Here is a 27,179-nt window from a genome sequence, read left to right on the forward strand (position 1 = left end):
AGGGAGGTGTTGACGTGTTATGAGGGATGAATAGAAAAAGAAAGGAAATAAAAAAGACAGAAAAAAGGAGATGCAACATGTAGGAAACATAGATGCTCTCAAACTTGAAGCATCCAATGTGTTTGACCTGTTTTACACCTGATTCTAACAGCCTGATTATGACAGAAAATAAGTGAAGTTATTTCCCTGAGAAACTGAGACTTCCAAGTTTGTTTCCAAAGCAGGCCACCGTGAGCTCTGCCAAAACCTTTTCTTTCCCGCTCGGATCTCTCACTCTCTCTCACTCCTTTTCTTCCTTTTTTTTTTTTAATTGTGTTTGTTGTTTTATGCAGGGTTAGATGCGGTCCAGATTGCTGTTGCCAATAGAGACTGTCTCAGTTCACCTCCATTCATAAACAAATCACTTCAGCTCAGGAGACTCTCAGCTGCTACCGAAAGACAACAAGCAGAGCTCGATTCGTGTTTTGAAGCACACACCCTCTGTCTTTTCTCTTTCTCTCTTCCCTGCTTTTTTTTTTTTTTTTAAACTTCCCTCTATTGCTTTCTGCTCAGCTCCCCCCTCTCAACTCCCTCCCTCCTCTCCCTCTCCAACTCACTCTTACTCCAGCCTCAGCAGGGCCGGACCACTGACTCTCTCCTCTGTGTGAATCTGTCAGGGAAGTGGTGTGTGTGCGTGTGTGCGTGTCCCCATTGGGAACACCTCTTTTTAGACTTGCAGCACTCTTTGGGAGTGTTGGGCAGGCTTTTCTCTTGTGAGAGAGTGTGAGAGAGGAGAGCAGACCCCCGCGGAGCTGTGTGATTTGACTAAACAAACAGCCGGACTCGGAGAGGCACCTCCTCCAGCGGGCTCTTGGGACAGTAGAGATTAACCTCAGACTCTGAACATCTGAGGGATCTATACATCTGAAGCAGCAGCCCCTGTGGAGACGACCAGCTGAAAATCTCTCCTCCGATTTCAGAAGGGAGAGACCGACTGCTGGCCTTAAACCTCTTTGGACAGAGAAGGAGGACTTGTCAATGCATCGAGGATCGCTCTGAAGGTAAGAGGGTGGGGTGGGGGGGGTCTTAATTCTTCTGTCACTGTCAGAGATCATGCTTTTTAGCCACGGCTGCTTGACAGCTATTTGCACAAGTGAAGCAAAATGGACAAAGTGATGAAAATTCACTTAGCCTGCATGGGATACCCACTGTGACAGATTCAGTTTCATGGCTGTCTGTCACAGAGAGGATGCCCCTCATCCTTATGTAACTCCGCTGTCGGTTCATAAACATTTCCTTTATTGAAGCTGATAAAATAATCAGAAGACAAAACAATATCTGGTTTTAACACTTTTTGGTCGGTTTTGTTGTGTGATGTTGTTGCTAGTATGTGAAAATGTATCTCTGCTGGTGGGACTCGCTTCTTCACGTACTCGAGTGTGTACACAGCAGGAATTACAATGTAAAAGAGTGTGAACAACCTGTTCAAACATCAACATGGCTGTTTGCGTCTCTGTACATAGACACCTTTTCACTCTTTACACGGTGCAACTTAAACAATGTTTATCTTCTCGCTAAGAGAATACGCTTGACAAGGTATCCCAGGGTCGCTCTCTTTCACATACACACACACACAAACACACACACTGGGCTTTATAGCACAAGCTGTTTGTATGCAATCCACTTTGTGCTTCACTGCTAAAGGGTTTGTTTACACAGCCCTCTTCAGTCACCCTGAGTGAACCAGTGATGGCCATAACCGCTAAACCATCACTCTCTTTCCTCCCTCCTGTGGATGGCCCTAGCAGAATCAATCTTCACTGCATAGCTACATGGAGAAGCTCATTGACAAGCTGTGCAGTGATATCAGAGCTGGCATCAGTCAGTGTCACCAGGATCCTCTGTAACTGTGCACACGTCTTCTTTTAGTGATAACACATACCAGCTTGAATTCATAGCCATGATGCCTCAGTCGCCCGTTTTTCAGTCGGAAATCTCTCATAAAGCTGTGACTTGGTCTCACCTGAGGAACGCAGGGCCGAGCAGGGATCAACAATCGCTCGAATCATCTCCTCACATTCATCACAGGAGAAGCTTTTAGTACCTGGAATGAGTTACATTACAGCCATGTGAGCTATTTCATGGCTCAGACACATGTGGCATGCATGACTTTTCACTCTAATCCCGCCATATGTTTTGCACCTGAAAGCCTTCCCACTTCCGTGCTGCGCTGCTGTGTTTAGTTGTTGAGCTGGTTAACTGCACGTACATCTTCTGTGTCTACAGATGACCTTTTTGATATGGGGGCATCTGAATTAGTTGTAAACAATGTTGGCATGTGTTGTGTGTTTGTTTTCTCCTCTACAGTTAGGAGGCTCCTTTTGAAGACTTTGATCTTCTCTGGCTCTGTGGATATTTCGGTCCAGGCATTGTCTAGTACTGTGGTTACAGATGAGCCCTTGGAAAATTGCATGCATGTCATACTTTTACCATCAACGGTATTAGACTGTACTGCATTCGTATCATATTTTTGCCATCAGCTAGATGTCTCTTGCTGAACATCAGTTATAAACAGAAGATATGCTGGGACGAATCTGTGCGGCATGAATTTGTAAAACATAGTGAAGTTTCATTTGTCTCCTGAGTGGTGGGGATTTTTCTCCCTGTGCGTCAGGCTGCTGGTATGTGGTGCAGCAGAGCTCTTCTCCCCGGGCCCTGATGCAGCGCTGCCCATTCGGCTCTGCTCTCCTGGTCCAGACCTAATCCTTCGTCATCAGCTGTTTCCTGGCTCTCTGGACTCTCCGCATGCCAGCCGCTCTGAGAAAATGTGCTTCACATTATGACCATGCAGAAAACATGCCAGCAGTCTGATTTGGCTCACACAGTTTGAGCTCAGCAGAAAGTTTTGAAACACACTGATCCCCTTCTGTCCTCTTGTGATTTATCCCTGAACGCACAGCTGTTTAGCAACTCTTAGAACTAGTGTTGTTTAAAACCGGGGGAGTTTAAAAGGTCATTCAGACAGACATATTACATGAGTATTCCTACACTTTGTATGTTTTCTACAGTGTCTGACTCACTCCTTGGTGGTCACTTATTGGCTGATTCATAATTCATCACTCATACTTTTTAAATGAGCTGTTGTTTCTTTGTAAATCTATCTCTCTTGTGCCCTTCTTTCTGTCATTGCTTCTTTAATGCTGTACTTAGACTCTTACTTGAATCATATGGCTTTAATGAAGAGCACTAAGTGGTACTGCTATACAACATCCTGTACGGCTGGCCGTCCATCTGGCCTCTCCCTTCGTTCCCTCCTTCTTTCCCTCCCACCCACTCACACTGAGCTGACAGGCAGGCAGCTGCATCTCATCTTCAGTCAGAGAGCCAGCCACTCCTACAGGACGACTTGCTGGAAGAACTGTTTCCTTTTGATTTGTACTAACAAACCTATAGAATCCTTTAAAATGCGTGTAACAGAGAAGTAGTACAAACATATGGTCATAGTGGTGGAAAGCACCTGAAGAATATCTTAGGTGCCCGTGGCTCTAGACTTCTTTATGTTTCCAGGCCATTCTTAATGAATTCTGATCAAATACACTGCCCTAATGAAGCAGATTATCTGACTTGTTGAGTGTTACATTCTTAATAAATGATAAATAAGAGTGTTTTTAACGCCTGTCATTAACCTTAAGGGCTGCTTATATAATCAATAGAAAAATAGCTATCTAACAGCACCTCTTAGTTCAGAGCTAGCAGTTGCATATTTACTACTCATAGTAAGATTTGTATTGATCCTCCCATTCAAAGCAAAGTATAAAAATACATGTAAGTGTATTTCCTAAAATGTCAAACTCTTGTAAAATGTCAAGATCTGAAATGTTTTTAAGGGTCAAAACATGCTTGTAACATGTTATTTTTACACAAGGGTATTACTACCTTTATTCCAGTAAATGATTTGTCTTCTTCTTCCACTCTCATATGGGTGTAATATCAGAAAGATACACTATATAGACAAAAGTATTGGGACACTGACCATTTCACCAACAGGGGCTTCAGTGTCATTGCATTCTAAATACACAGACAGCTTTGCAGCTCTAACAGCTTCCCCTCTTGTGGGAAGGCTTTCCACAACATTTTGGAGTTTTTCTGTGGACATTTTGTCCATTCATGCAGGAGAGCATTTGTGAGGTCAGGGCTATGTCTGGGCCGGTGAAGTTCTTCCACACCAGACTCATTCAGCCATGTCTTTATGGACTTTGCTTTGTGTACTGGGGCACAGTCATGCTAGAATAGAAAAGGGCCTTCAACAAACTGTTGCCACAAAGTTGGAAGCATAGCATTGTCCAAAATGTCTTGGTGTGCTGCAGCATTAAAATTTCCCTTCACTGGAAGTAAGGAGCCCAGTCCAACCCTTGAAAAACAGCCTGTCTGTCTGAATACTTTTGTCTATATAGTCTATTAAAGTCTCTCTGACTTTAATGCATAAGGAAAAATACAGATTTTATCAAGTTTTGGCCTTCATCAGATTCTTTTTAAGCACAAATAAGTCTCTTTAAGTCTCTCTCTCTCTTTCTCTCTCTGGAGTCCTCAGTCCAACAAAAACATGCTGGAATTGCTGATACAGTGCAGTGAGAGAGGAAAAAGGAAAACAATCTGCTGCTTTTACAAGATAAGAATATTCTACACAGAGGAAAATGGGCGCTAATTTGGATTTCTTATTACCATGGTTATGTGCTGCTTTCAGAGTAAGTGCTGACATCTTTGAGCAACAGTGATGTTAATATCCTGATTTTGTCAATTCTCTAACAAAAACAAGACCCAAAAAAGCTGTTCCAAGATTGTTTTGCTGAAAATGTCAAATGCCAAAATTGCACAAACTGTGTAAATTATCACCCAGATTGATGCTTCTCTGTCTCTTTTTTTCCCTCCTTTCCCCCTTCCTTTCAACATTATGTGCTTAGGGAAATGAATGGAATTTAAAGCCTAATTGTATTCAGCTGTTTCTGTTTCTTTCTTTCGTTGGGGGCTGAGGGAATTGGGGGGGTAGGAGGTGGGGGGGGGGGGGGGGGGGTGTAGGCGTCCTCCTTTTCTCATGGGACTTGTACCCTCAACTGTTCCTTGGCCGATCCGTGTGCAGGAAGAAGGAGAGGTAACACCGTACAGATGGGTGGGGAGCTCAGAAGAAAATAGTGGGGGGACATGGTGGTGCTTATGCTTGCAAGTGTATCTGATATCACTGAATTCCCTCTGAGCAGAAGCACGCACACACGCACACCCACACACAAAAGTAAAGCCTAATGAAACTCAATGATTTACTGCCCAAGAAAATTGGAAAAATTGACATGACTTCAATGACAACAGCTGCTTTAGTTTTTGATACCTTAATCACTTCTCCTAGATTTAGGTTCCCAAATGACTTGAAAATTAGATCATTAAGCTGATATCAAACACTAGCCACATCTAAGGCTGGCATTTTACAACCATCAGTTTTACACAGAAGCCCGTTACATCCCCCTACCACCACTACAAACAGTATTTACAACTCTGCTTGAAAGGGAGTACACCAAGACCCACAGTTTCCCAAACGTGTTGCCTCAGCACGAGTACAGAGTCACTATAGTTGCCCAGGCAACTCAGAGTCATTGTGTCCTAATGCTGAACCAAATAAAAGCGGAGGTAGGTTTTAAAATACACCAGAATCTGATAATGCAAACTTGAGATGGCTTTAGTGCAGCTTCAAGCTCTAGAGTTACAGGATGACAAGCAGTTTTTGGCTGACACAGACGTTTGAGTAGCTGTTTAACCACAACTTCTTGTTGGGGGTCAGTGTACTGTAAGTGGGCCAGTTCTTGAACTTAAGTTATTAACATTCAAGACCTTTTATGTGCTTCAGTCTGTCCCTATCCTACAGACATTTACTCAAAATTTAGCAAAACTATTATGACACCAACAAGTTTTTGGAGTGCAGAAATATGTGGGGCATTTCCATCACGGTGATGTATTACATTTGACCGGGTCTGTCAGGAGGGAACACTGCAGTCAACGTCTTTATGTTAACAATAGGTCTAAAAAGATATTTGTGTGATGAACTGGTTGCTCATAGTGAGGAAAATGTAGAGAATTAGAGAAGAAATCATGATATACAGGAAGCCAGTGACTTCAACCCATTGGAGGCGCAAGGCAAGGAGAGTATTTTAACAAGACAGATAAAAGAAAACAGAATTGTGTGGCACTGTTATTTCTACATAAATGCAGTCGTCTGAGGACTGATCAGCTAGAGGTGTAATTCTTTTTATCTCTTCCTTTACAATATGAAAGATGGATTGTTATGACGCAAACACGGCCTCCATAAGCACGTTGTACCCTTAAGAATTTCCTGCTTACGGGAACTCACATATTCTGACAGCGTGTTGATGACATGTGTGCAGTCCCAGCTGACAATGTCTTCTGCTCATGTGCTTGTAGTTGGTAATGCACGTTATGTTTATACTCTGGGAAGGGGGGTGTGAGGCAATGAAGCCCCCTGGGGTGGGAGCAGTGGGTCAGCTGCAGAGGGACCAGAGGGTTTTCCTCAGGAGAGGTTGGTCTGTACAAGGCAAGTGATAAAAATGGAGGCTTGTTCTAACAAAGACACATTGGGTCATTTTTCTTTTCCCACAGAGCTCTCCAAACTCTGGCGCCGTTTTGAGATAAGTCAAGAAAACATGACATCCTTCTGAAAACTAAAAAAGACGAGTATGGCATATACATTCATTCTGCACTGTAGCTATTCCAGTCTTACGAGTTAGTCCATATTTCATAGTTTTATTTGAGCTGTAATTGTTTGCTTTGGAAAGAAGCGACCACAAAATTGGAGATGTTTGTTTTGCAGATCACAGCTTCCTGTACACTTCAGCAGAGTAAACATCGCTGTCTGTGATGTAAGAGTGTGTGCACTCCCTGTCGTCCCACTCCGTACTTTGATGTGGTGTTTCCCATAAATTGTATTCTGTATGTCTGCATGCTCCCTTTGCTGTGTTTTCCACTGTCTGCTGCCGTGTGCCATATTCTTGCGGTGTGACGATGGTTTGTCATGCTTTGTCATTGGTCTAATTGGTCTGTTTTTGCATGTTGACTGTTTTTTTTCTGTTTGGTTTGTCTCTTTCTTTGCTCTTTGTTCTTGTTTTTCCTCATTTCTGATTGTGATTTACATCTTTTTGTGCAGCTTGTTATTTAAAACAACTTCCCTCTTTGTAGAAGTTACACGATGTGCAGTTTATTCTCTTCTCATTGTGGTGTCTCTTGTTGTTTCCATGAGTATTTGGTTAGAAGTTGCGGTGGTCTGCTGTGTCAGTGATGCATCACTGCCTTACACCCACACAAGACCAGAAAATTTCCCCGTACAGGAAGTCAGAGCTCTCCAGCTGCACTTCGGGAGGCTTTTTGGACATCTTTCTGTATTTTTTCTTCTTTGTTATAGATTACACACACTCAAGCAAGCTGTTGGCTTCAAATGTGGTTCACAAAGCAGTTCCCACCTCATCCAGGACTGCTTCATCACTGCCAGATGTTTAAAGAAAACATGCAGCTACAGTATATATAGATAATCCCAGTAGTGGGATTACAGGCTGCTGTGGGACTGGGGCTGTGCGTGGGCTGCGTGCGTCCCGCTGAGGTCAATTTTAGTGTTCTTCCTCATTAGCTGGTGACACTTTGAGTGTAGCAGGGTTGTTTATGAAAACCGACAAGGGTCAATCAGCCACCAAATTCCCAGCATCTGTGGGAAAACTCATAGGGTGGGATAACAGTTTATCTGTCACGGCGATTACTGTGCCATCACTCATATAAACACTGTTTGTTTTTTTCAGACCTCCACGATCATTGGAGGATCCCATTTCACTGATTAAAAAGACAACAATAAACTATGTTAGAAAAATGTTTTTCAGTCATCTTTAAGCATCTCATCGTCAGACTGAGAACCACTTGACTTGTGGCTGCTTGTGAATGTTTTTCGAATTGTCCCAACCATCACTCTGCTGTCTCCACGGTTCACACACAGAGCTTCTTTCTGTTTCGGGGGTCAAACTGCTGCTGTAGTGCTGCCAAACTGTTTTTTTTCCTTGATTGATCCTTTAAACACTTATTGTACAATATATTCCCCTTCCTGACCAGGAGATTAGCACGAAACAAGTCATGTTTTCTACACTGTTCAGATATACCTTTAGGCATGTCCTCACACCAGGACTACAACTTTGATGTTACTGTTGCATTTTCCTAAGTCTTTGATTAATTCCAGTGTTCACTCTCTAAACTCTATTTGAAGTGGTCTTCTGGCTCTCTTTGGTGTCCTGCTCCGCATCAGCACATCCTATCTTGAGGGTCAGATTCCTTCTCAAAGGCCTCCATTCAGTATCCCCCACTGCCCAGTGGTCAACATAGAACCTCATCACATTGCAGTAGCCAAACGTTATTTTATCCCTTCCTTTTCAAAGACCCCCCCAAATAAGATTTGAACATGCGGATTCTTGTCCAGAAAAGAACGTTTCCTGTGGTTTGATCTCAGTAAATTCATAGCTCATTGGCATGTTTTTGCAAAAAATAGCAGCAGCCAGTCACAGTAAGATTTGTTAGTCCTCACGGTGCCAAATGACACATGCCTTTGGCGTCACTGCGTTTGGCTGTTGTCGCTCAAAGTCTTCATCACTGACACTGGGGTTACTGGCAATCCTAAGCGCTGATGTACGACTTCCTCAGAGGACAGTTCTTCACCGCTGGTTGCTGGGGCCCCCGGGGAAAAGGTGACCCCCCCCCGACTGTTGCCGTCATGACCAGTAGGGTCCCAAGTGTATCAGTGGTCCTGGGAAAGTTTCTGAGAAATAGTGTGGGAACGTGAACTATACACAGACACCAGTGACTGTGTGTGTGTGTGTGTGTGTGTGTGTGTGTGTGTGTGTGTGTGGTAGAAGAGGGTTGTGTGTGCTGAATGTGTGTTCTATCACATGCATCATGTGTTATTTTCCAATATGGATTTCTATATGTGTGTATATAGTGCCACACACACACACACAAAGAATCTCTCTCTCTCTCTCTCTCTCTCTCTCTCTCTCTCTCTCTCTCTCTCTCTCTCTCTCTCTCTCTCCGTTTCTCCTTCACCCCTTTTTATTAGAAGCAGGAGGCTGGGGAGGAAATGGACCAGTCATGTTTTTGGAGCAACTCAAGAGCGTTTCGTTTTGGGAGCGGAAGTGCCAAAGGCAGTTAGTTTAGAAAGACAACTTGTATCTAGTTTGAGTAGCTCACTTTGGGTTAGCCATTATATCTTTTATTTTGTTTATACCAGAATGAAGAGCTGTTAAAAAAATTCATTAACTCTGATAGACCTTTATAGATACAGTTGTAAACAATGCACATGTTCAGTTGATAAATGAAAACTGAGAAAACTATTAGTTTCAGATGAGATGGACTTATGTCATCTTTAAAAGATGTGTTCCATTATATAATGCATAAACACAGTCCAGATTCTTAAAATAGAGACTGTAAAATTGGATTGCATTATCAAATAAGAAAGTTAAATGGGGTAAGCTTTCGCAAGATGCATTTCACAATTTTTCCACCGCCTCCCTCCCTCTCTTCCTCCTCCACCCTCGCTCTTCCCAAGCCTCGCTCTTCCGCCCTCTCTCTCTTTCCCACCCTTTTGCGTACAGGCCTGTGATCCATCCCTAACTGTTTCCAGACATCTGTGTGCTGCAGGCCTTAACCCCCATCCCAAACATAATAACAAACCATTTCTCCCCTCCTCAGTCTTTTCTTAAGCCTTTTTACTTTGCAGTGAAATTGCCTAACAGTGCTTAATGCTGAAAATTGGAGGACTGTATGCACCTTTAACCTCAATAGTTCTTGAATAAATTCCATGATGCTGATATTGCATTGACGTACAATATGATACCCCATTAGTATTACAAAACCACAACCTTTCAAAACCTGAGGTACATTCCTGTGTCAGCAGCGTGTGTGAATGTCCTCATTTTCACTTTTGTTTACACCAAAACCAATTAATGGCTCAGCAAGACTCGAGAACAGCTTGGACGCAGGATTGTTGCCAGCAAGCGTGTTGCAAAGCTGCACACAGTGACCCGTTTGTTAGTGGGCAGAATGCTGGTGAACCAGGAACAAAAAGAACCAGACATTGTCGCTCTGTCCTGGTGCAGCGAGGCATCAAATACCTCATAACAAGAGCTACATGTGGACCTCAGACTCTGAAACCAATGAAGGAAGCATCTTGACAAGACAGAAATACTTTGGGTTTTTTTTTTTTGCCTTCAGTATGAACAGTTTTAAGTGATTTACTTTGTTTTCTAAGCTCTCACTTAAGCTGACCTGCTGGAGCTCATGAGGGCAGGAATCAATCCATCATTATATGAAGCCTTATGGAGAGATGTTAACTGGGGTGGTGTCATGCGTCAGCTGTGGTGCTCACAGATTAGATTTTCCTGCTGTTTTCCACTGAATTTTATTGTATATTTTGTGGACAGACCGGCCTGTCAAGTATTGACTGATGATACTTCAGCATTGTTCTAACCTCAGTTTCTTTGCAGAATAAAGCGCACTGAAGGCTTCCACCATGCGGAGGGTGACGGCATCCATGTTCCATTTGACAGTTACGGTTGCAGGTGAGAACTCAATTTAAGTTAACAAATAAAAAATCAATATCTGTTACAGGACCACAGGGGCTTTTATACAGAAGCAAGAACTGACGGCAAGAATAATAATTTACACTCAGAGCAACACTGCTGAATTTTTTTCTCTTTCCAACACATCAAAATGTAACTTTAGATGATTGAAACGTTGCAACTGCAAAACAAATGCCACAAAGTCACGCTTTGCTGGCTGAGGAGAAGGGTTATATGAAGTAATACTGACAATGATCCTCAAAGTAAAGATATTTTAAAAAATAATGTGCCCATTTGAATTACTTATTAGCAGTTCAGCCTATGAGATAACAGCACTTTGATGTAAAGAACAACTGATTCCTTCAAGCTGACTTCTGTCATTTTAAATGCATCTGTCATTGAAAAGGCGTCACTATCCTTCCACATATCCACTCCAGACAGCTCGTGTCCTTCATCATTTGGAGATAGAACAGGATCTGGCATGTATTGTTGATTTAACCTTTGACCTCATGCTGCCATCTCTTTGACCTCAAACGTGACCTTTTTTTCCTTGTTGTGTCAACTGCAGCTCTTGTGTATTTCTGCTCCGAGTCATGCTGTCTGGAGATCACACCTGATGACAAAGAGCTCGTCCTGGCTCAGGGCTCTTCTGTCACCATCACCTGCTCGGGCTCAGGAGAGACCACCTGGGAGTTCAAACGGGAAGATGTGCCATACATCCAAATGGAGCCATTTCAAAACGGTGGTCTAAGCTACCAAATAATGCAAAGCAGCGCTGCAACCAGTGTTTTGACCTTGTGGAACGTGAGCTGGAAGCATACAGGGGTGTATCAGTGCATTGATCGACACAGTGATGAAACTAAGGAGGTGGTTGTTTTTGTTCCAGGTGAGGCATAGTTTGTTTGCCTGTGACTATTTTTGTGGCTTATTGGAAATAAATTTAGATTGACTCAGTATGTTTTTTTCAAAGGAGAGCATTCTGGTAAATCATTTATGAAACAAAAAAAAAATTCTTCATTTGGAGAAAATGCTGATTTCATATGTTCTAATTAAAAAGATTGATTTTCTGATCCACAATTAAGATAATCAACCAAGTCTTGTTTGTGTCCACAGACCCCGACGTGTGGTTCGTAGAGAGCTCCCACGGCATGGTAACAAAAACCAGTGAGGAAAGCACTATCCCTTGTGTGGTCACTAATCCGAACATCAGTGTCACCCTGTATGAGACGGACACCGATGTGCCCATCAAAGGGTTTTATGTTCCTAGTGAGGGGTACACGGCAGCGATAGAGGACAGGACCTATGTGTGTCAGGGAGAGCTGGACGGGGAGGTGAAAGAGTCTCAGGCCTTCAACGTCCTCAGCATTGTTGGTAGGTATGCAGGTTAAAAAGTTTGGTTAGTGAAACAGCTCTTTCCAAAGTCCAAAATGTGGTCATTATCAACTCACCCCCATGTGTGCTGGAACTCCTGAGAGCCCACAAACCCACACAAAGTTGGCCCCTTCAATTCAATCTCTGACTACACCCAAACTATTAAAGTTAATGAATCTTTTCAAAGCACTATAAAAATTCCAATAAAATGTCTATCACATTTCTAAAAATGGCTTACGCAGCATAATATACAAGTTTAGTGGCCAAAATATTGCACTGTGAGTCCAAAAGTATAATTTATTCCTGTATTGTTGCACATGTTTTGGTCACCTAACGACTCTCTGGTGGAAGACTTGCTACCAGATGATGTGCAGAAAGAGCCAGAGGAAGTAATGAGATTAATACTGGGCTTTTGATCTCAGAGTGCAGTTGTTTGGCTAGAGAACATATTAGATTGTTTGGAGAACTTCATTTGGTTTTACTTTTGTGTAGCTGTAAAGTTTTTGTTAGTTGGGATGAAACTGCAGGGACCAGTTCAGCTCTGACTAATACTGATAAGTTAAAAATATTAATTTCAGGCTTTATTTTTGTTAAGTGATTACTAGCGGAGGAGACTCTCCTACATATTGTACCGATAAATCACATCAACACCACCTCTTCCTCCTCTCACCCACACACTCCCCTCCCCATCCCAGTCCCAGAGACCATCGACGCCTACATCAACGTGTCAAAGACCGTCCTGAAGCAGGGCGAACCCCTGACCGTAAACTGCACAGTGCACGGAGTGGAGCTAGTGAAGTTTTTCTGGGATATCCCCAACAGAGAGGTGAGTAGGAGTGGTGCAGAACAAGCGCTTTTGTTCAGCTTTCCCTTCGTGATCACCCTTAGGCCTCGTGACTGAGCCCAGATTGCATCAAGATGTAGAGACACACCTTAATTTTTATCCCCCCGTGAAAATCTTCCCATAACATGTGGTGTTGGTTTTGTAATGATCAGTTTTCTTTGGGACCATTCTTGGATGATTACGACTATCACCACTGAGAAGTTCCAGCTTTGTTGATAAACTTTGCCAGTCGTGGGTGAATCTCTCATACGATCTTTGCTACAGATCAGATAACATTCGCTACACTCATAACTGTGTGGTATGTTCATTTTCAACATGATAACAAAATAGAATTTTCCTTGATCTTCTAGCTTGGTGAAGTCCAGCCGCTGACATACGTGCTGTCCGCCATGAACATGCGCTCCAGCCTGATCTACCCTCGTGCCATGGTGGCCCACAGCGGAAACTACATCTGCCATGTCCATGAAGGTGTCCAAGACCAGACTGCCTCTGCAAGTGTCAACATCACTGTGCTCGGTTAGAGAGAAACCCGCCCACCCACACACACACACACACACACACTCACATATATATACACACCGAACTAAAACAAACTGATGCCGGTCAGATTATTATTGTGTTTCACTGGCAGAGATCAGACTGCTTATTATGTAAACCTTTGCAAGTCGAGTGAGAGAGGTGCTTCTTTCAGAGGAAACGAAGAAGACTTTTATTTATTTATGTTCAAAGTGTGAAATAAACCATTGACATGGTGTGTATGCACTGAAGAACATAGTTTCAAACCAGGTGGGTGCTGTAACTCTGTATTTAGGCTTTTGTAAATAAATTCCAAGTACATAAGTAATGTGCAACAGTTTTTTTTTTAACTCAACCATTAATATACCATAAGGCCAGCAAAAATGTGATTTTACAAGTAGCAGTTTAAGAGCCAATAAAAGCAGGATTCATCACCAAACTTTTTCACTTCAGTCACTTCGTGCATTTGGATCTGTAAATGCTTATTCTGTGTGCAGCGACACGTTTTGTATTTATGAAATCCTTGAATAACTTGAACCACAACGCTCCATGGAGAGAGGGACAGTGTAGTGGAGCTTTCTGGACATTGCCGTGGAAAAGACAGATAGTGTCTGTCCACAGAAGTTCAGCTGTCCCAGCACAGTCAGTGACTTTCACCTGCTGTCCAGTGAAGTAACTTCAGTATATTCAGTATAATCTATGATATGATTATGATATAATAAATATTTTATATAAACTATGGTTCAAATGACTGCTTGTATTGGAAAGACAGTTCTCTTCATGAAAAAACAGAAATATCGACAGACTCTACAAAGCTTCACAGGCATATGCAGCTTCTTAATCTTTTCAGCTCATTGTTTTGTTTACTTCAGCTTTACTATTTTGGTTCTCACAGCTCTCACCATCATTTTAAGCCTCAGCTTAACTCCCACTGCAGGCTACGTGCTCAGTCCCAGACAGCAGACGGACAAAGTTACCAACTACCTCGTGGAGCATTTACCAACTCAAGAGCCAAATATGTCTCCCAGGATTTTGAGCAGAGAACAAAACAAAGCTAGCTGAGAGTCAACACTGGATTTGTAGTCACTAGGTGGCCAAAATATATGACTCCAAATGAATGCTAATGTTGCTCAGTGTCTTTTGCATGTGCAAGGAGGCAACATGTTTGCTTTATCGAACGTGATATGCTTTTGTTGTGTTCAATGATTGTTTCTGCTGCCCTCAAGTGGCAAAAATGTTGATGCAGCATTAAGATTTGCAAACACAACAGTTAGCGATTAAATACACCTCCACTACAAACTCTTCTGTCCTTGTGAACTGCCAGAACAAGTGAATTTCCCCACTGCGGGATCAATAAAGTTCATCTTATCTTATCTTATCTTACAAATAAGATGGATTGTGTACAGAACACAAAATATTTGACATGTTAATTGTGTCACTGATGATAATATTTCTCTTTGTCAGAGCTCGGCTTTGTGGCGGTGAAGCCCGCTCAGAAACAGAACATTTCAGCCAAGCTGCAACAGAACGTGGAGCTTAGAGTGGAGATTGAAGCCTACCCTCCTCCGTGGGTCAGCTGGAGCAAAGCTGGTGCCACTATCAAGGGAGACAAAACCATCATAACCAGACAAGAGCATGAGATCAGGTGAGACATTGACCCAGACTCTTCAGTTGTCCTCTGACCACGATTAGGGCTGGATCTCTGTTAGGGTGACAGCCTACAGTGGCGTCTAGTTCTTGTCAGTCATCACCAGATAAGGTCTCCACAGAGGGAAACACAATACTCTCCAGAGGGCAGGACTCCATCATTCATCACACAGGAACCTCAAATACAAGATACCTGTCGCAACTCACAAACGTCTGTCTGAGAAAAAATAGAAAAGAAAAAAAACAAACAGTGTTTTAAATGGAGCACCATATTCTCACATATTGACCAACACACGTTCAGAATCAAAATGACAAAGTGAAATATCGTCTGCCTTTTCAATTCACAGATGGAGAAATAAGCCCGCTGTTGATAAACACAACCAAGCATTTCATCACCTCTTTCGTCATCTTACTTCCTTTCATGACAAATATTTGGTAACTCATACATATGGGAGGAAAAGTGAATGGTCTTTTTTTTAATTTCCTCACTGTGTCCATATATCCTCTTCCTCAGGTATGTCACTATTCTCACCTTGGTGAGGGTGAGGACGGAGCAGAAGGGCCTCTACACAGCGCTTGTCACAAATGGAGATGACTCAAAGGAAGTGACCTTTGACCTGGAAGTCCAAGGTGAGAGGCTGCTTAAAGAAACTTTAAATTAGGTTTGAGGGAGTGTGTTGTTTTTGTATAATTCACTCTGAAATTACAGTTGTGGTTTTGAAGCACAGGCTTTTTGAAAGTATCCTTTATACATAAGAAAAATCAAAGGACACACTTTGTTTATGTGCATGTCAGTAATGATTAATGACTGCTGCACCCCATGTGTGTAGTTCCCTCTCAGATTAAAGACCTGACGGACCACCACCTCCCTGGGAAGAGACACTTGGTGACCTGCGTAGCAGAGGGGGTCCCAACCCCGGCCATTCAGTGGTACAGCTGTGACAGCATGCTCAAGTAAGTCACACCAGCACCCATTCATCACAGAACTGTCACGTAACAAACACTAGGGGGCTAACCATGCACAAAAATCTATTTTACTTTCATTTTCTGTGCATTTGCTTTGACTTGTCTAAATGATTCCACCTGCGGGCCTCCTGTCCTGCTGCAGGTGCAGCAACCAAACAGCGGCGTGGCAGCCGCTGCTACCAGAGCCAGAGCAGCTGAGCATCCAGACCAATGTCAGCTTCAGTGAGACTCGTAAAACCAGCCAAGTGCGGAGCCAGGTGACCTTCCACAAACCCCAGCAGGTCACAGTTCGTTGTGAGACCAGCAACCAAGAAGGACTTGTTGACAGAAGAGACATCAAGCTGGTGTCCAGCAGTAGGTGTCCCATTTTAATGGTTTACATATTTCGGTGTCACTTGAAGCGCCTGTCCATAGGGAACTGAAATTTCTATGTAGTACGTATGTTTACGCTTTTCACTGTTTAAATGCGCAATAGCTGAACGACGATATTGATAAAAGATCTGTCACATTTGAGTTCAACTAAACAGACACATGGTGGTCTGGTAAAATCAAGGCATGTTTTCCCGAACAGCGAGAAAATACAAAATTTAAGTATTTGTACTTTAGCCATAAATGTCAGCCAAGCTGCAACTTTTGTTTTATGTTCCTGAGGAATTTGACAACAGTTGGTTAAATGTTCTCTGTGTAAACCTCATCTGCCTCCTAATGCTCTGCGTATATTTGCCTATTGCAGCTCTCTTCTCCCAGGTGGCAGTATTAGCTGCTGTTCTGGCCTTAGTGGCCATCATTATCCTGTCTATCATCATCCTCATCGCTGTATGGAGGAAGGTAAGAGAAAGTGTGACGATTTAAAATGCACAAAGAAGCCTTTTGTTTTGGGGTTCAGTTTTGTTCTCATGCGTGTTATTTTTCTCTCTGTATTCTCAGAAACCTCGTTATGAGATCAGATGGAAGGTCATAGAGTCTGTGAGCCAGGACGGTCATGAGTACATCTATGTGGACCCCATCCATCTGCCTTATGACCTGGCCTGGGAAATGTCTCGAGACAACCTGGTGCTGGGTGAGTTCTCGGGCAAAAAGGGACAGATAGCATGAAGACGTGCTAATGTGGACCCAGTGAGACAATTTATGTAACATACAAATTAACTTACCTTAACTTGGATGTGCTGCCACTGTATTCTTTTAACATTTATAGTAACAAAGCCAATAACAAAAAGTGTTTCAAATACATATAAGAAGTATAAGAGCAGGAAATACAATTTAGGTAAAGTACTTAGTGAGACTGTTGACATTATTGTAATAATTTATCATTTTACATTCAATTAGACAACAAGTCTATTAAAAGAATTTGTTATTTAATTTTTAATTATTGTGTGGATCGACAGAGTAACAATACTCATTTCACGTTTAAAAATGTATAAAATAAGTAAATATATAAAAAGCAAATTTCACACATAAATGCAATAATATCTGCAAAAAGCTTGTTAAAATTTAGGTTGCAGTTTACCTTTGTTTTCTTTCACCTACTTGATTATCATTTACTTTTTTTTAGTTTAGTTTTGTTTTCATAATGCATCAAATGCACATATATGATTCATTTGATAATATGCGCTATGTTATATACATATAATATATACAATATATTGTTTCTTTTCTATTTGCTGACATCACATGGTCCTTCAGTGTTGCTGTTTTAATAAGTAGCGGCTTGTGATTGGAAGGTCGCTGGTTCAATTCCTCCACCGGATGGGCAGGAAAAATTTGAGTGTGGTGGAGTGATAATGTCCCCACCCCCCATGATGTGCCCTTGAGCAAGGCATTTAACCCCTAATATATGCTCTTGATACTTGATGCAGCCCACTGCTCCTGTGTGTTTCAATCAGTGATGGGTTAAATGCAGAGAAGTAATTTCCCAGATTGGGATTAATAAAGTAATTTAAATAAAAAATTTAATTAAAAGTTAATATCAGACTGCACAGACTTTTAATCAGCAATCTGTTTGTTGCTCAGACAAGAGCAAACAAACGAGCATGCAGCTATCACCAGGTGACTTTAGTGCTGTGGGTGGTTTGGGTCGTCTGGGCGTCGTTGAGACTAGAATACTAAGTGAGGTTTGTTAAAGTGGTCTTCTTGGCTGTGATCCCACCTCATTTTTAAAGCCCTTTTTAAGCCTTTTGTTGTTGATTATATGTCATTCTCAGTCAGCTGCTCCCTACAAACAGGAAGCATACCAAACTCACGGAGGCCTTCCATGGTTAGACCTCTGCTCAATATGTGAACCAACCATTTTATATCCATCGCTGACAAAATGAACAGAGAGGTTCTCTCCTTTTCAGGTCTACCATGTGCTACATTCACACTGTTTCCCACTGAGCCTTTCTCTGCATTTCAGGTCGCACTCTTGGATCAGGAGCCTTTGGCAGGGTGGTCGAGGCTACTGCGTATGGCCTCACTCATTCCCAATCCAGCACAAAGGTGGCCGTGAAAATGCTGAAATGTAAGACATACAATGTAAAAACACAGTGGAAAGCCATGTGTGGATCAGAGTAGAGTCGCCTGCGTATTGCTGTCAAACACTGTGACACCACAGCCATATTCCTCCAGAGCAACAGCATGCTGAGCTTTAGCTTGTTTGCCAGCCTGGTTTGAGTTTCATCCAACGGATCATTGAACAATTTGGCCAGGGTGTAGTGTGATGTCTGTATGTTTAGTTCTGCTGTTCTCATACCTACTTCCTGCTCCTTCTCTTTTTTTCCTCCATCCAGCTACAGCCAGGAGGAGTGAGACTCAGGCTCTGATGTCAGAGTTGAAGATCATGAGTCACCTGGGTCCTCACCTCAACATCGTAAACTTGCTAGGAGCTTGCACCAAACATGGTAGGAATCAGTGCCTTATTGTGTTAAAGCGCATCATAGGTCATGAGGTCATTTTTATGGTCTGTTTATGCATTAACATCACCTGATATCAGTGGTGAGCGTTTTCTTGAGGGGAAACCGTCATGCTTTGTGTTCGCACAGGCAACGTTGGGTTAGGACACACTTATTTACTGCACGTCTAATCTCTCATGTCTCATAAAACAAATTTCTCATACTCGTGTTCTGTAAAAGGGGACTCTCCAACAAATGCTAAAGCATGCCAGTTCCCTTTAAGGAAGAAAACTCAGCTTTTCCTCATTTCTGGCCTTCTGCTGTGCTTCATCTTTCTAAAAAGTTAATGTAAAAGCTTATACCACATTATGATCCATTCATGATGTTACTTTCGGTAGCTCGTCACCTGATCAGGGGCTGCTCACCTATGCACGATTTAAATCATTTATGACCTGCACATTTATAAACCACAGTTACGCAGCACACATAATGTTTACTTATCCATTCTTTTACATTTGTTAGTAGGCACAGCAACTTTAACAATAATTACAAAGTTTGTTTCTGAACATGTCAGAAATATGACTAATGAAAGACTAATGTATCAAATTAATTATCAACTAATCTTGAATGTTTAATAAAAAATGTATACTCACTTAATGAACACCTTTTCAGTTAATATTACAGAGACTTTCCTAAACAAACTTCATTTAGATTAATATATGCTTTTAAATGTACATTTTTGTTCCATGAAAAGAAAATGTGCCCTGTCTATAGTTAATGTTTTATTAGTGTAAACGACATAGATTTTTCTTCTTCCATGAATTAGGCCCTCTGTATCTGGTGACTGAGTATTGTCGCTACGGCGACCTGGTGGACTACCTGCACAGGAACAAGCACACCTTCTTGCAGTATTATGCCGAGAAGAACCAAGACAACGACTGTCTCATCTCCAGAGGAAGCACTCCGCTCAGCCAGAGGAAATGGTGAGAAGAACAAACCAAAACCTCAAAGATCTGCACAAAAAACCCTATTTAGGGCTGCAGAGAGGACCAGTTTGTCTTGCACCTTCATTTTGTTGTCAATCATGAATAAAATGTGGCATCGGTTTCAGTACATTTTTACACTTTATGTATCCCCCCTCTCCCCAGCTATGTGTCTTTTGGAAGTGAGAGTGATGGAGGATACATGGACATGAGCAAAGATGAGCCCTCAGTCTATGTGCCCATGCAGGAGCAGATAGACGCCATCAAGTATGCAGACATCCAGCCCTCTCCATATGAATCTCCCTACCAACAGGATATCTATCAGGAACAAGGTTTGACTCGAGCCACATAGGCTCCTATATTGACAGTTCTTCAGTGTTGAACTTGAAAACAAGTATGACTAATTTAGCATGCTGAGCAGAGCGAACAAACAAGAAAGAGCTACACTTAAAGTACAGTATGATGTGAGGCCAGCCAGTAGCCATCTGCCTGCTGCTGTAGAGTGGAGGAACTCCCCTGTACTTATGTGTGAAAAGTGCTATTTTCAATCAATGAACTTAAAATAGCTTAATTCATGCATATGTTAATTGCTTTAGCGTCATAAATCAATGACAGTTTTTGCTCTTTGCTCACAGACTGGAGCGAATGTACACACACATAAATCTTACAACATAAAGGCCTGAGCTTCATTTCAATCCATGCAGTCACAGGACGGCCGGAGTTTCCCCAGCAGAAAGACAATGTCTTCATTCATGAGATGTTCCTCATCTTGTCATCTTCATGTTCGACATCTCACCTTGTCCATCTCACCATATTCAGGTGGCGGCAGACTGGACCTGGTCATCAGTGACTCTCCCATTCTCACCTATGATGATCTTTTGGGCTTCAGCTACCAAGTGGCAAAGGGGATGGAGTTCCTCGCCTCTAAGAATGTAAGATTTCAGGACTAGTATTTCATCAGCTGGTGATATTTGACTCTAGCCTTGAGGTTCTGTGAATTTGTTTCCATTTAAAGGAATAGTTCCATATTTGGGGAAATACTTTAGTTCACTTTCTGACTGAGATTTAGAAGAGAAGATTGATACCACTCTCATGTTTGTATGCTTAGCTTAGCTTAGCATAAGGACATGGAGGAAGCAGGTAACCTGGCCTTGTTTGAAGAAAACAAAAGTCACCCACCAGCATCTCTCAAGCTCACTAATTAACACTTTTATTTTGTTTGTTTATGCTGCACAAAAACTGAAGAGTAAAAACAACAATTTAATTTTTTGTTATTCCACCACAGTGCGTCCATCGTGATCTCGCTGCCAGGAATGTGTTGATCTGTGAGGGCAAACTGGTGAAGATCTGTGACTTTGGCTTGGCCAGAGACATCATGCATGACTCCAACTACATCTCTAAAGGCAGTGTAAGTAAAGGAAAAATCACTGAGCAGATCAGTTCCATAAGTTACCCTTATTCTTAAACACTTTCAAGGGATGCATAGAAAGTCGCTTGAAGCATCTGCCAAATCAATATAATGCAATGCATATAGTTACATTGTACAGCGTATAAATAACGTATGGAAAGTAAGATCCACAATGGCAGCAAATAACTACAAACTGGACTCTTAACTGGCTGAATTAAATGGCTTTTTATTGACTCACAGGAAATCTTTCTCTGTTTTGTTCAGACCTTCCTGCCCTTGAAGTGGATGGCACCAGAGAGTATTTTCCATAATTTGTACACCACCTTGAGCGATGTATGGTCATATGGCATCCTTCTTTGGGAAATTTTCACACTGGGTCCGTCTGAACACACTCATACTCACACACATAAGCACAAATAGTCATTAATCCGAACCACTGTTTTACACAGAAGAGGGATTCATCTCCTTTAATCGCTTATGTGGGTCACATTTTACTGGTTTCACCTGCTTGACTTCTCACTAATACTTGAAGTCACAAACACTGTAACGGACTCCTTCTTGTTCTCTTCTGGTAAACTATAAATTACATAAATATGTTTCTATGAGCATAAAATGGCTAAATTAAATAAATACCGGTATGTGTATGCAAAACTAAAACAAATCACACATTCCATGCCTGCAAGTACATAGTGGCTTGTTTGAAGCCTCATATGAGGTCTTAATCGTATTTGGCACAGTTAAGCTTTGAAATCAACATTTCCTTGGTCAGAGTATTGTGAATTTCTTTTTTCTTTTAAAGTCTCTTCCCACGATTTTTTGAAACTGCATGAAAACAAAGGAGACGGTTCATTGCATATGCAGTTTAAGCCCTAATGGTGAAAAACAAAGTGACAATTCAGCCTCTGTAAGTGATAACCAAAGATTCAGTGTGCTTCCCAGTCTCAATCTCACATTCACTGGACTTTTCAGATCCATTTTTTACACTGTCAGTGTTGTTAACTGTCTGTTGGGAAATTAATGAAATGAACCTATGATTTATACTAACTGACACTTACTGATTCTATTTCTAGCTGGTATATAAATTTCTGATTTCTGGGTTTGAAAATGATTTGAAATGCTTTGTGCAGGAGGAACCCCCTACCCTGATTTGCCCATGAATGAGTTGTTCTACAGCGCACTGAAGAGAGGCTATCGAATGGCCAAACCCGCTCACGCCTCTGATGAAGTGTGAGTCTCTCTGTTTACCATTAAAGGTGCATTTTGTAAGATATGGCCACAATTTTAGTTTAAAACATAAAAAAAAACAGAATGTGAGAAAGCAACAGTGTTGACATCATGTCAAAGATGTCAATGTATGAATGCAGAAATATATACTGAAGTTAACGGGCTGAGTAGCAAGTGCTGCACTGAAAAAAACAATACACCTTCTGAACTCTAGTTTCTAAGATGAACTAAGATGAGCTTAATGTCACTGTAAAACACACTTTATTCAAACAAGACATAAACGAAATAAAACTCACCAAAATCATCATCAATCATTTCCGGTTTGGCTCAGTCCTGGCATATGTTTTACTGATAACACTAAAGTGGAAGACTTAAGTGTTATCAGTAAGTCTGACAAGAAAGTGTAAAACATGAAATACTAATTTTATGTTGTTTATGTTGCAGTTATGAGCTCATGAAGAAGTGCTGGGATGAGAAGTTTGAGAAAAGGCCTGAGTTCTCTTTTCTAGTTCACTGTGTGGGGAATATGCTGACAGACAGCTACAAAAAGGTGCTTCATTTATACATCAGTGCTGCATGACACTGTCAGTGTGGACCTCTAACGCTGTACCACATACACCTGATCTTAAAATGTTATATTATAGTTTGGTAAGGTCATATACCAATTGATTCATTCATCTTCCTCTTCATCTACCCATTTATTTATTCACTCACACTCAGTTTGTCTGCCCCCTAGTGGCTGCTTGTAGGCCTGGTAATCATTCAGTCACTGAACCAGAAAACTTACTTACTTAGTGCTGGTCAACTATGTAGATACCAGTGGTAAAAATACATGAAGTACATTTACTCTAGTACAGTTTTGGTCTACTTGTACAATACTTAATATTTCCATTTTATGTTACTTTATACTACTGCACTACATTTCAGATGGAATTATTGTTCTTATAATTACACAAAATGTATTTTATAGTTAATCCAATCATACAATAAAGGATACTAATAAAATACTACACAACAATTACTTAAGCTTTTTATTGATACTTAAAGTATATTTTGCAGATAATACTAATGTAAAATTAAAAATTTAAATGAAGTTTTTTTTCCTCTCAAAAGATTCAGTATTTCACCCACTTTTGTTTTATGCTGCATGACACTGTTGCAATTGTTGCATAACCTCAAATATCACAAATTGTTAATCACTTACAGTCCTTGTTGCTCAAATAATGAAACTGTTGTCTCATGTCAACAGAGATACAACCAAGTCGATGACAACTTCCTGAAGAGTGACCACCCGGCAGTCGCCCGCACCAAACCCCGACTCTCCTCACCCTTTCCTATTGCCAACCCAGCTTTTGGCTCCCTATCCCCCGTCACCCTCTCCTTCCCCCCGGCCCCTCACAACCAGAGCCCGAGCCCTAGAGAGATCAGACAAGAGGCGAACGCACAGGAAGTCATAACTTCATTCAATGAATACATCATTCCCATTCCAGACCCCAAGCCGGAGGAAGTTTTCACTGACGTCCCGTCAGAAAGCCCTGCAAGGTACAGAGTTGCTGAAAAGGATCCTGCAGATATGTGCAAAATGCTGGGGTCGGGAGAAAGATGAGGATGTGTTTGCTTAACAAGAGCAGTGTTTTTTTTTTTTTTTTTCCACCACACACCCACACATCCAGATGTAGAGCTGAGACAAAAGCTGTATTATGGAGGCTGACATGGAGACATGTTTTGATAGCATATATAAACATGCAGCCAGGCAAAGTTGGCTTGAAAGGTCAAACAAACGCTTTAACAGACAACATCTAGATATATTTACACATATAATTCAAGTTGTTTTTGCATGACTTATTTAGTGATTGTTTAGTGTTAGCCTCTTTGTTAGGAGATCTGCCAATCAGTCCGGGAGTGACAGCACAGCCCCATGTTTTGACTTCTAGCACTGACGTGATTCTTTTGCTTACATTTGGGTCATAGATACCTTTAACATTGTGGTTTGGGCTTGAGGTTTCTGGCCCCTTTATGAGAGAAAACAGAGTTGCACTGTTGGTCCACAGACTGATGTCACTGAGGATCTCATGAGCACATAAAGCTTAAGATGAAATTAAAAAACTCAAGATTATTCAATATTTACAATTGCAAAGATATTTCCTAGAGCTGAAACAATTAATAAATTAGTATATTGACAGCAATCAAATCAATAAATATTATGGTAACAGACTAATTATTAATTTTTGCGATGATTTGCTTTTGTTTGTTCTTTCTGATTCAAAACTGTGCATGTTTAGGTTTTAGACTGACTGTCTGACAGAGACTTAATAAAAATTGAGAAAATAATTGGCAGATTAATTAACAATTAACCTATAAATGGCCTTTAAAAATTCTAGTTTCAGCTGTATCACTAATACTAACTGGCCAACAGATACAATTTATTTTTAAACTTTATTCAGGGAGATGCTGCTCAACATCTTAACAAGTAAAAAGTGCTAAGTAAGTTTACTAAGTAAAATAAAATTTAGACATTTTGCTCCAAATCATTTCGTCTGGGATTATTTTGCTGCACGCTGCAAAGTACATAAGTGCAAGAGTGCAGGTGCAAGAAGTACAAAGCGAGTACTCGACATTTTTCTATGCACCCAGCCGTACTGTAAATACTTCTCTGACTCTAGAAAATATTATTCATGTGCTAAGGATGAAAAGCAAAAGATGCATCATTTCTCTAAATGAATGAGTAGTTTCATTTCTAGGTTAAAAAAAAAAGACTTGCGGTGGCTGGAAGGAAGATGATAAAATTGGGGAAGATCAGAAACGGCACCACAAAGGGACATTAATACATACTGCCGAGTTCTGTGACTCATACGTGACTGAGAACACAGTGTGAAGTTGTGTTTTGCTCTCCTGCCCTCAGCTCTCTGGCTCTGGAGGAGGAGACTGACTCCATGTCGCAGGACACGAATGACACTCTTCCAGAGGAGGACAGGCTGGAGGAGACCAGCGAGAGAGACGCTCTGCTGGGCTCCTCGGGAGGGACACCCGAGGTAGAAGACAGCTTCCTGTAGCCACACGTAGGAAACCCTGACAAAACACAGCTCTTTTCTGGGATTTTTTTTTTTTTTACAAACATGCCTCAAAAGGAGAACATGACTAAACTAGAATGTAGCAAAACTGAGACTGAGAGGGCAACCTCTTTATCTACACTAAGCACTCGGAAAGTTTTGCCCATCTTTGACTTTTTGTATCACACTTAGTACCTCTGAAACTACAAAATCGTTAGAAATAATGAGCATGAGTTTATCATCCATTTATTAGAAGCTTGCCACAGTATAAATGCGGTACTTGCCTCACACGGACACATAGAATACATACTATTGAATCAGTTTACACTAAGTAAAGATGCATTTACTGTATGTCCCAGTCTTAGGAGGCCTCATGAGATATGTGCCTTTTCAGCTGCATTTAACCATATATCCTTTTTTTTTTGCTCTTACTACTTTAGCCCTCCTTAACAGTCCACAGTGTCAATTTTTAGAAAAGCGGGTATTTCTTTTTTTAAATGAGCAATTTTATTAGTTTTACAAGCACAAGATGATTTACGACAATAAAAATAACCCATTAAACAAATTCACACACATGGAAACAAAACACTGTACAAACAAGAAAAAAAAAAGGTAAGTTACATATTAGTGGGAATCATGAGCATTAAACCACAATGAGCCATAGAAACGTGTTAAGTGAATTAAAATTTTATGTTGCATTGTATGCCTTAAGTACGACCAGTATCCTCTGTGTTGTAATAGTTTTGTAAAAGGACCTGAAATGCAGATTCTACATGCACTGTTTTACTATGAGAAATAATTTCTTTTTAGCTACCTATGTCATAGGGAGGTTTCTTTGTGAGCATTTTTTACTTTTCTAATGTAGGTTTATTTCGTAGTTCTGTACCAGATTTGCACTTTATTTAGAGAAATGTGGATATTCATAATGAAGGTTTAAATACAATAGAGATAGAATAACTCAACTGAGAATCAGCTTTTGACTTAAATTTTTTTGCTGTTACAGTAAAACAGTTTCTGTGATCGACAAGTGAAAATAATAAACACAGCATATCACTGCCATAGCACAAGAAGCACATGAGTGCCTTTGTATATAGACTGACAGAGTTTTGTCCTGCAGCCGTTTTTGCTTACTGAATGAGCTAGATAGCCATACGTGTACGTGCTTTTAGTCTTTGTGACATTGCATAACATCCGCTTACACATTGTTTCAACTCTCAATACTTTGTCCACCTTTTAAAACAACACATTGTAGCAAATTAAAATGCACAAGATCACTGTATCACGAGCTATGGTACCAAAGCAGTTCTTAACGTTTACAAATGTATTTTTTATATGTGCCATTTTATAAGTTGTAAATGTGACAATAAATGTGTACTATCATAGTAACACTGGTTTAGTGATTCTTTTATCCATCATGAATTCAATGCCTCTATTCTATCTGCCCTGCACTGTTTACATCTTTTTTTTCCCAATCCATTTTTAAAAAAAAAATATATTAAAAGTAAACATCTAAAAATATTAATATAGATCGAAATTAATTCCTGGTGATAAATTTCTGTTCTACACATTCAGTGATTTCTAGCTGAATCCATCAGGAAAAATATTCTCACAACATACTTGGAAGAAGCTGTATTTATTTATTTTCTCACTCTACACTGCCATATCTCTGAGTGATTTT

At 41.0% G+C, this 27,179-nt stretch overlaps 1 protein-coding gene across 2 annotated transcripts; it reads left to right on the forward strand.

The window, feature by feature from the left end:
- Positions 1 to 610: 610 nt before the first annotated feature.
- On the forward strand, positions 611 to 26,887 carry pdgfrb (platelet-derived growth factor receptor, beta polypeptide). 2 transcript variants are annotated; one of them, XM_046405844.1, is made up of 23 exons: positions 611 to 1,040; positions 10,540 to 10,625; positions 11,194 to 11,511; positions 11,739 to 11,996; positions 12,692 to 12,822; positions 13,191 to 13,356; positions 14,821 to 15,001; positions 15,518 to 15,633; positions 15,834 to 15,957; positions 16,112 to 16,323; positions 16,703 to 16,797; positions 16,897 to 17,029; positions 18,362 to 18,466; positions 18,735 to 18,845; positions 19,663 to 19,819; positions 19,985 to 20,151; positions 20,639 to 20,751; positions 21,105 to 21,227; positions 21,492 to 21,603; positions 22,355 to 22,454; positions 22,896 to 23,001; positions 23,701 to 23,993; positions 25,354 to 26,887. In XM_046405844.1, exons 2-23 carry the CDS (start codon positions 10,577 to 10,579, stop codon positions 25,502 to 25,504), a joined length of 3,321 nt encoding a protein of 1,106 aa, XP_046261800.1. In that variant the 5' UTR covers positions 611 to 1,040; positions 10,540 to 10,576; the 3' UTR covers positions 25,505 to 26,887. The 2 variants fall into 2 exon arrangements, with proteins under 2 accessions (XP_046261800.1, XP_046261799.1); XM_046405843.1 differs by having other exon boundaries at positions 612 to 1,040; positions 10,551 to 10,625.
- The last annotated feature ends 292 nt before the right edge of the window (positions 26,888 to 27,179 follow it).

This window comes from Scatophagus argus, chromosome 12 (genome assembly GCF_020382885.2).
Source record: "Scatophagus argus isolate fScaArg1 chromosome 12, fScaArg1.pri, whole genome shotgun sequence".
NCBI classification, from domain to species: Eukaryota; Metazoa; Chordata; class Actinopteri; family Scatophagidae; genus Scatophagus; species Scatophagus argus.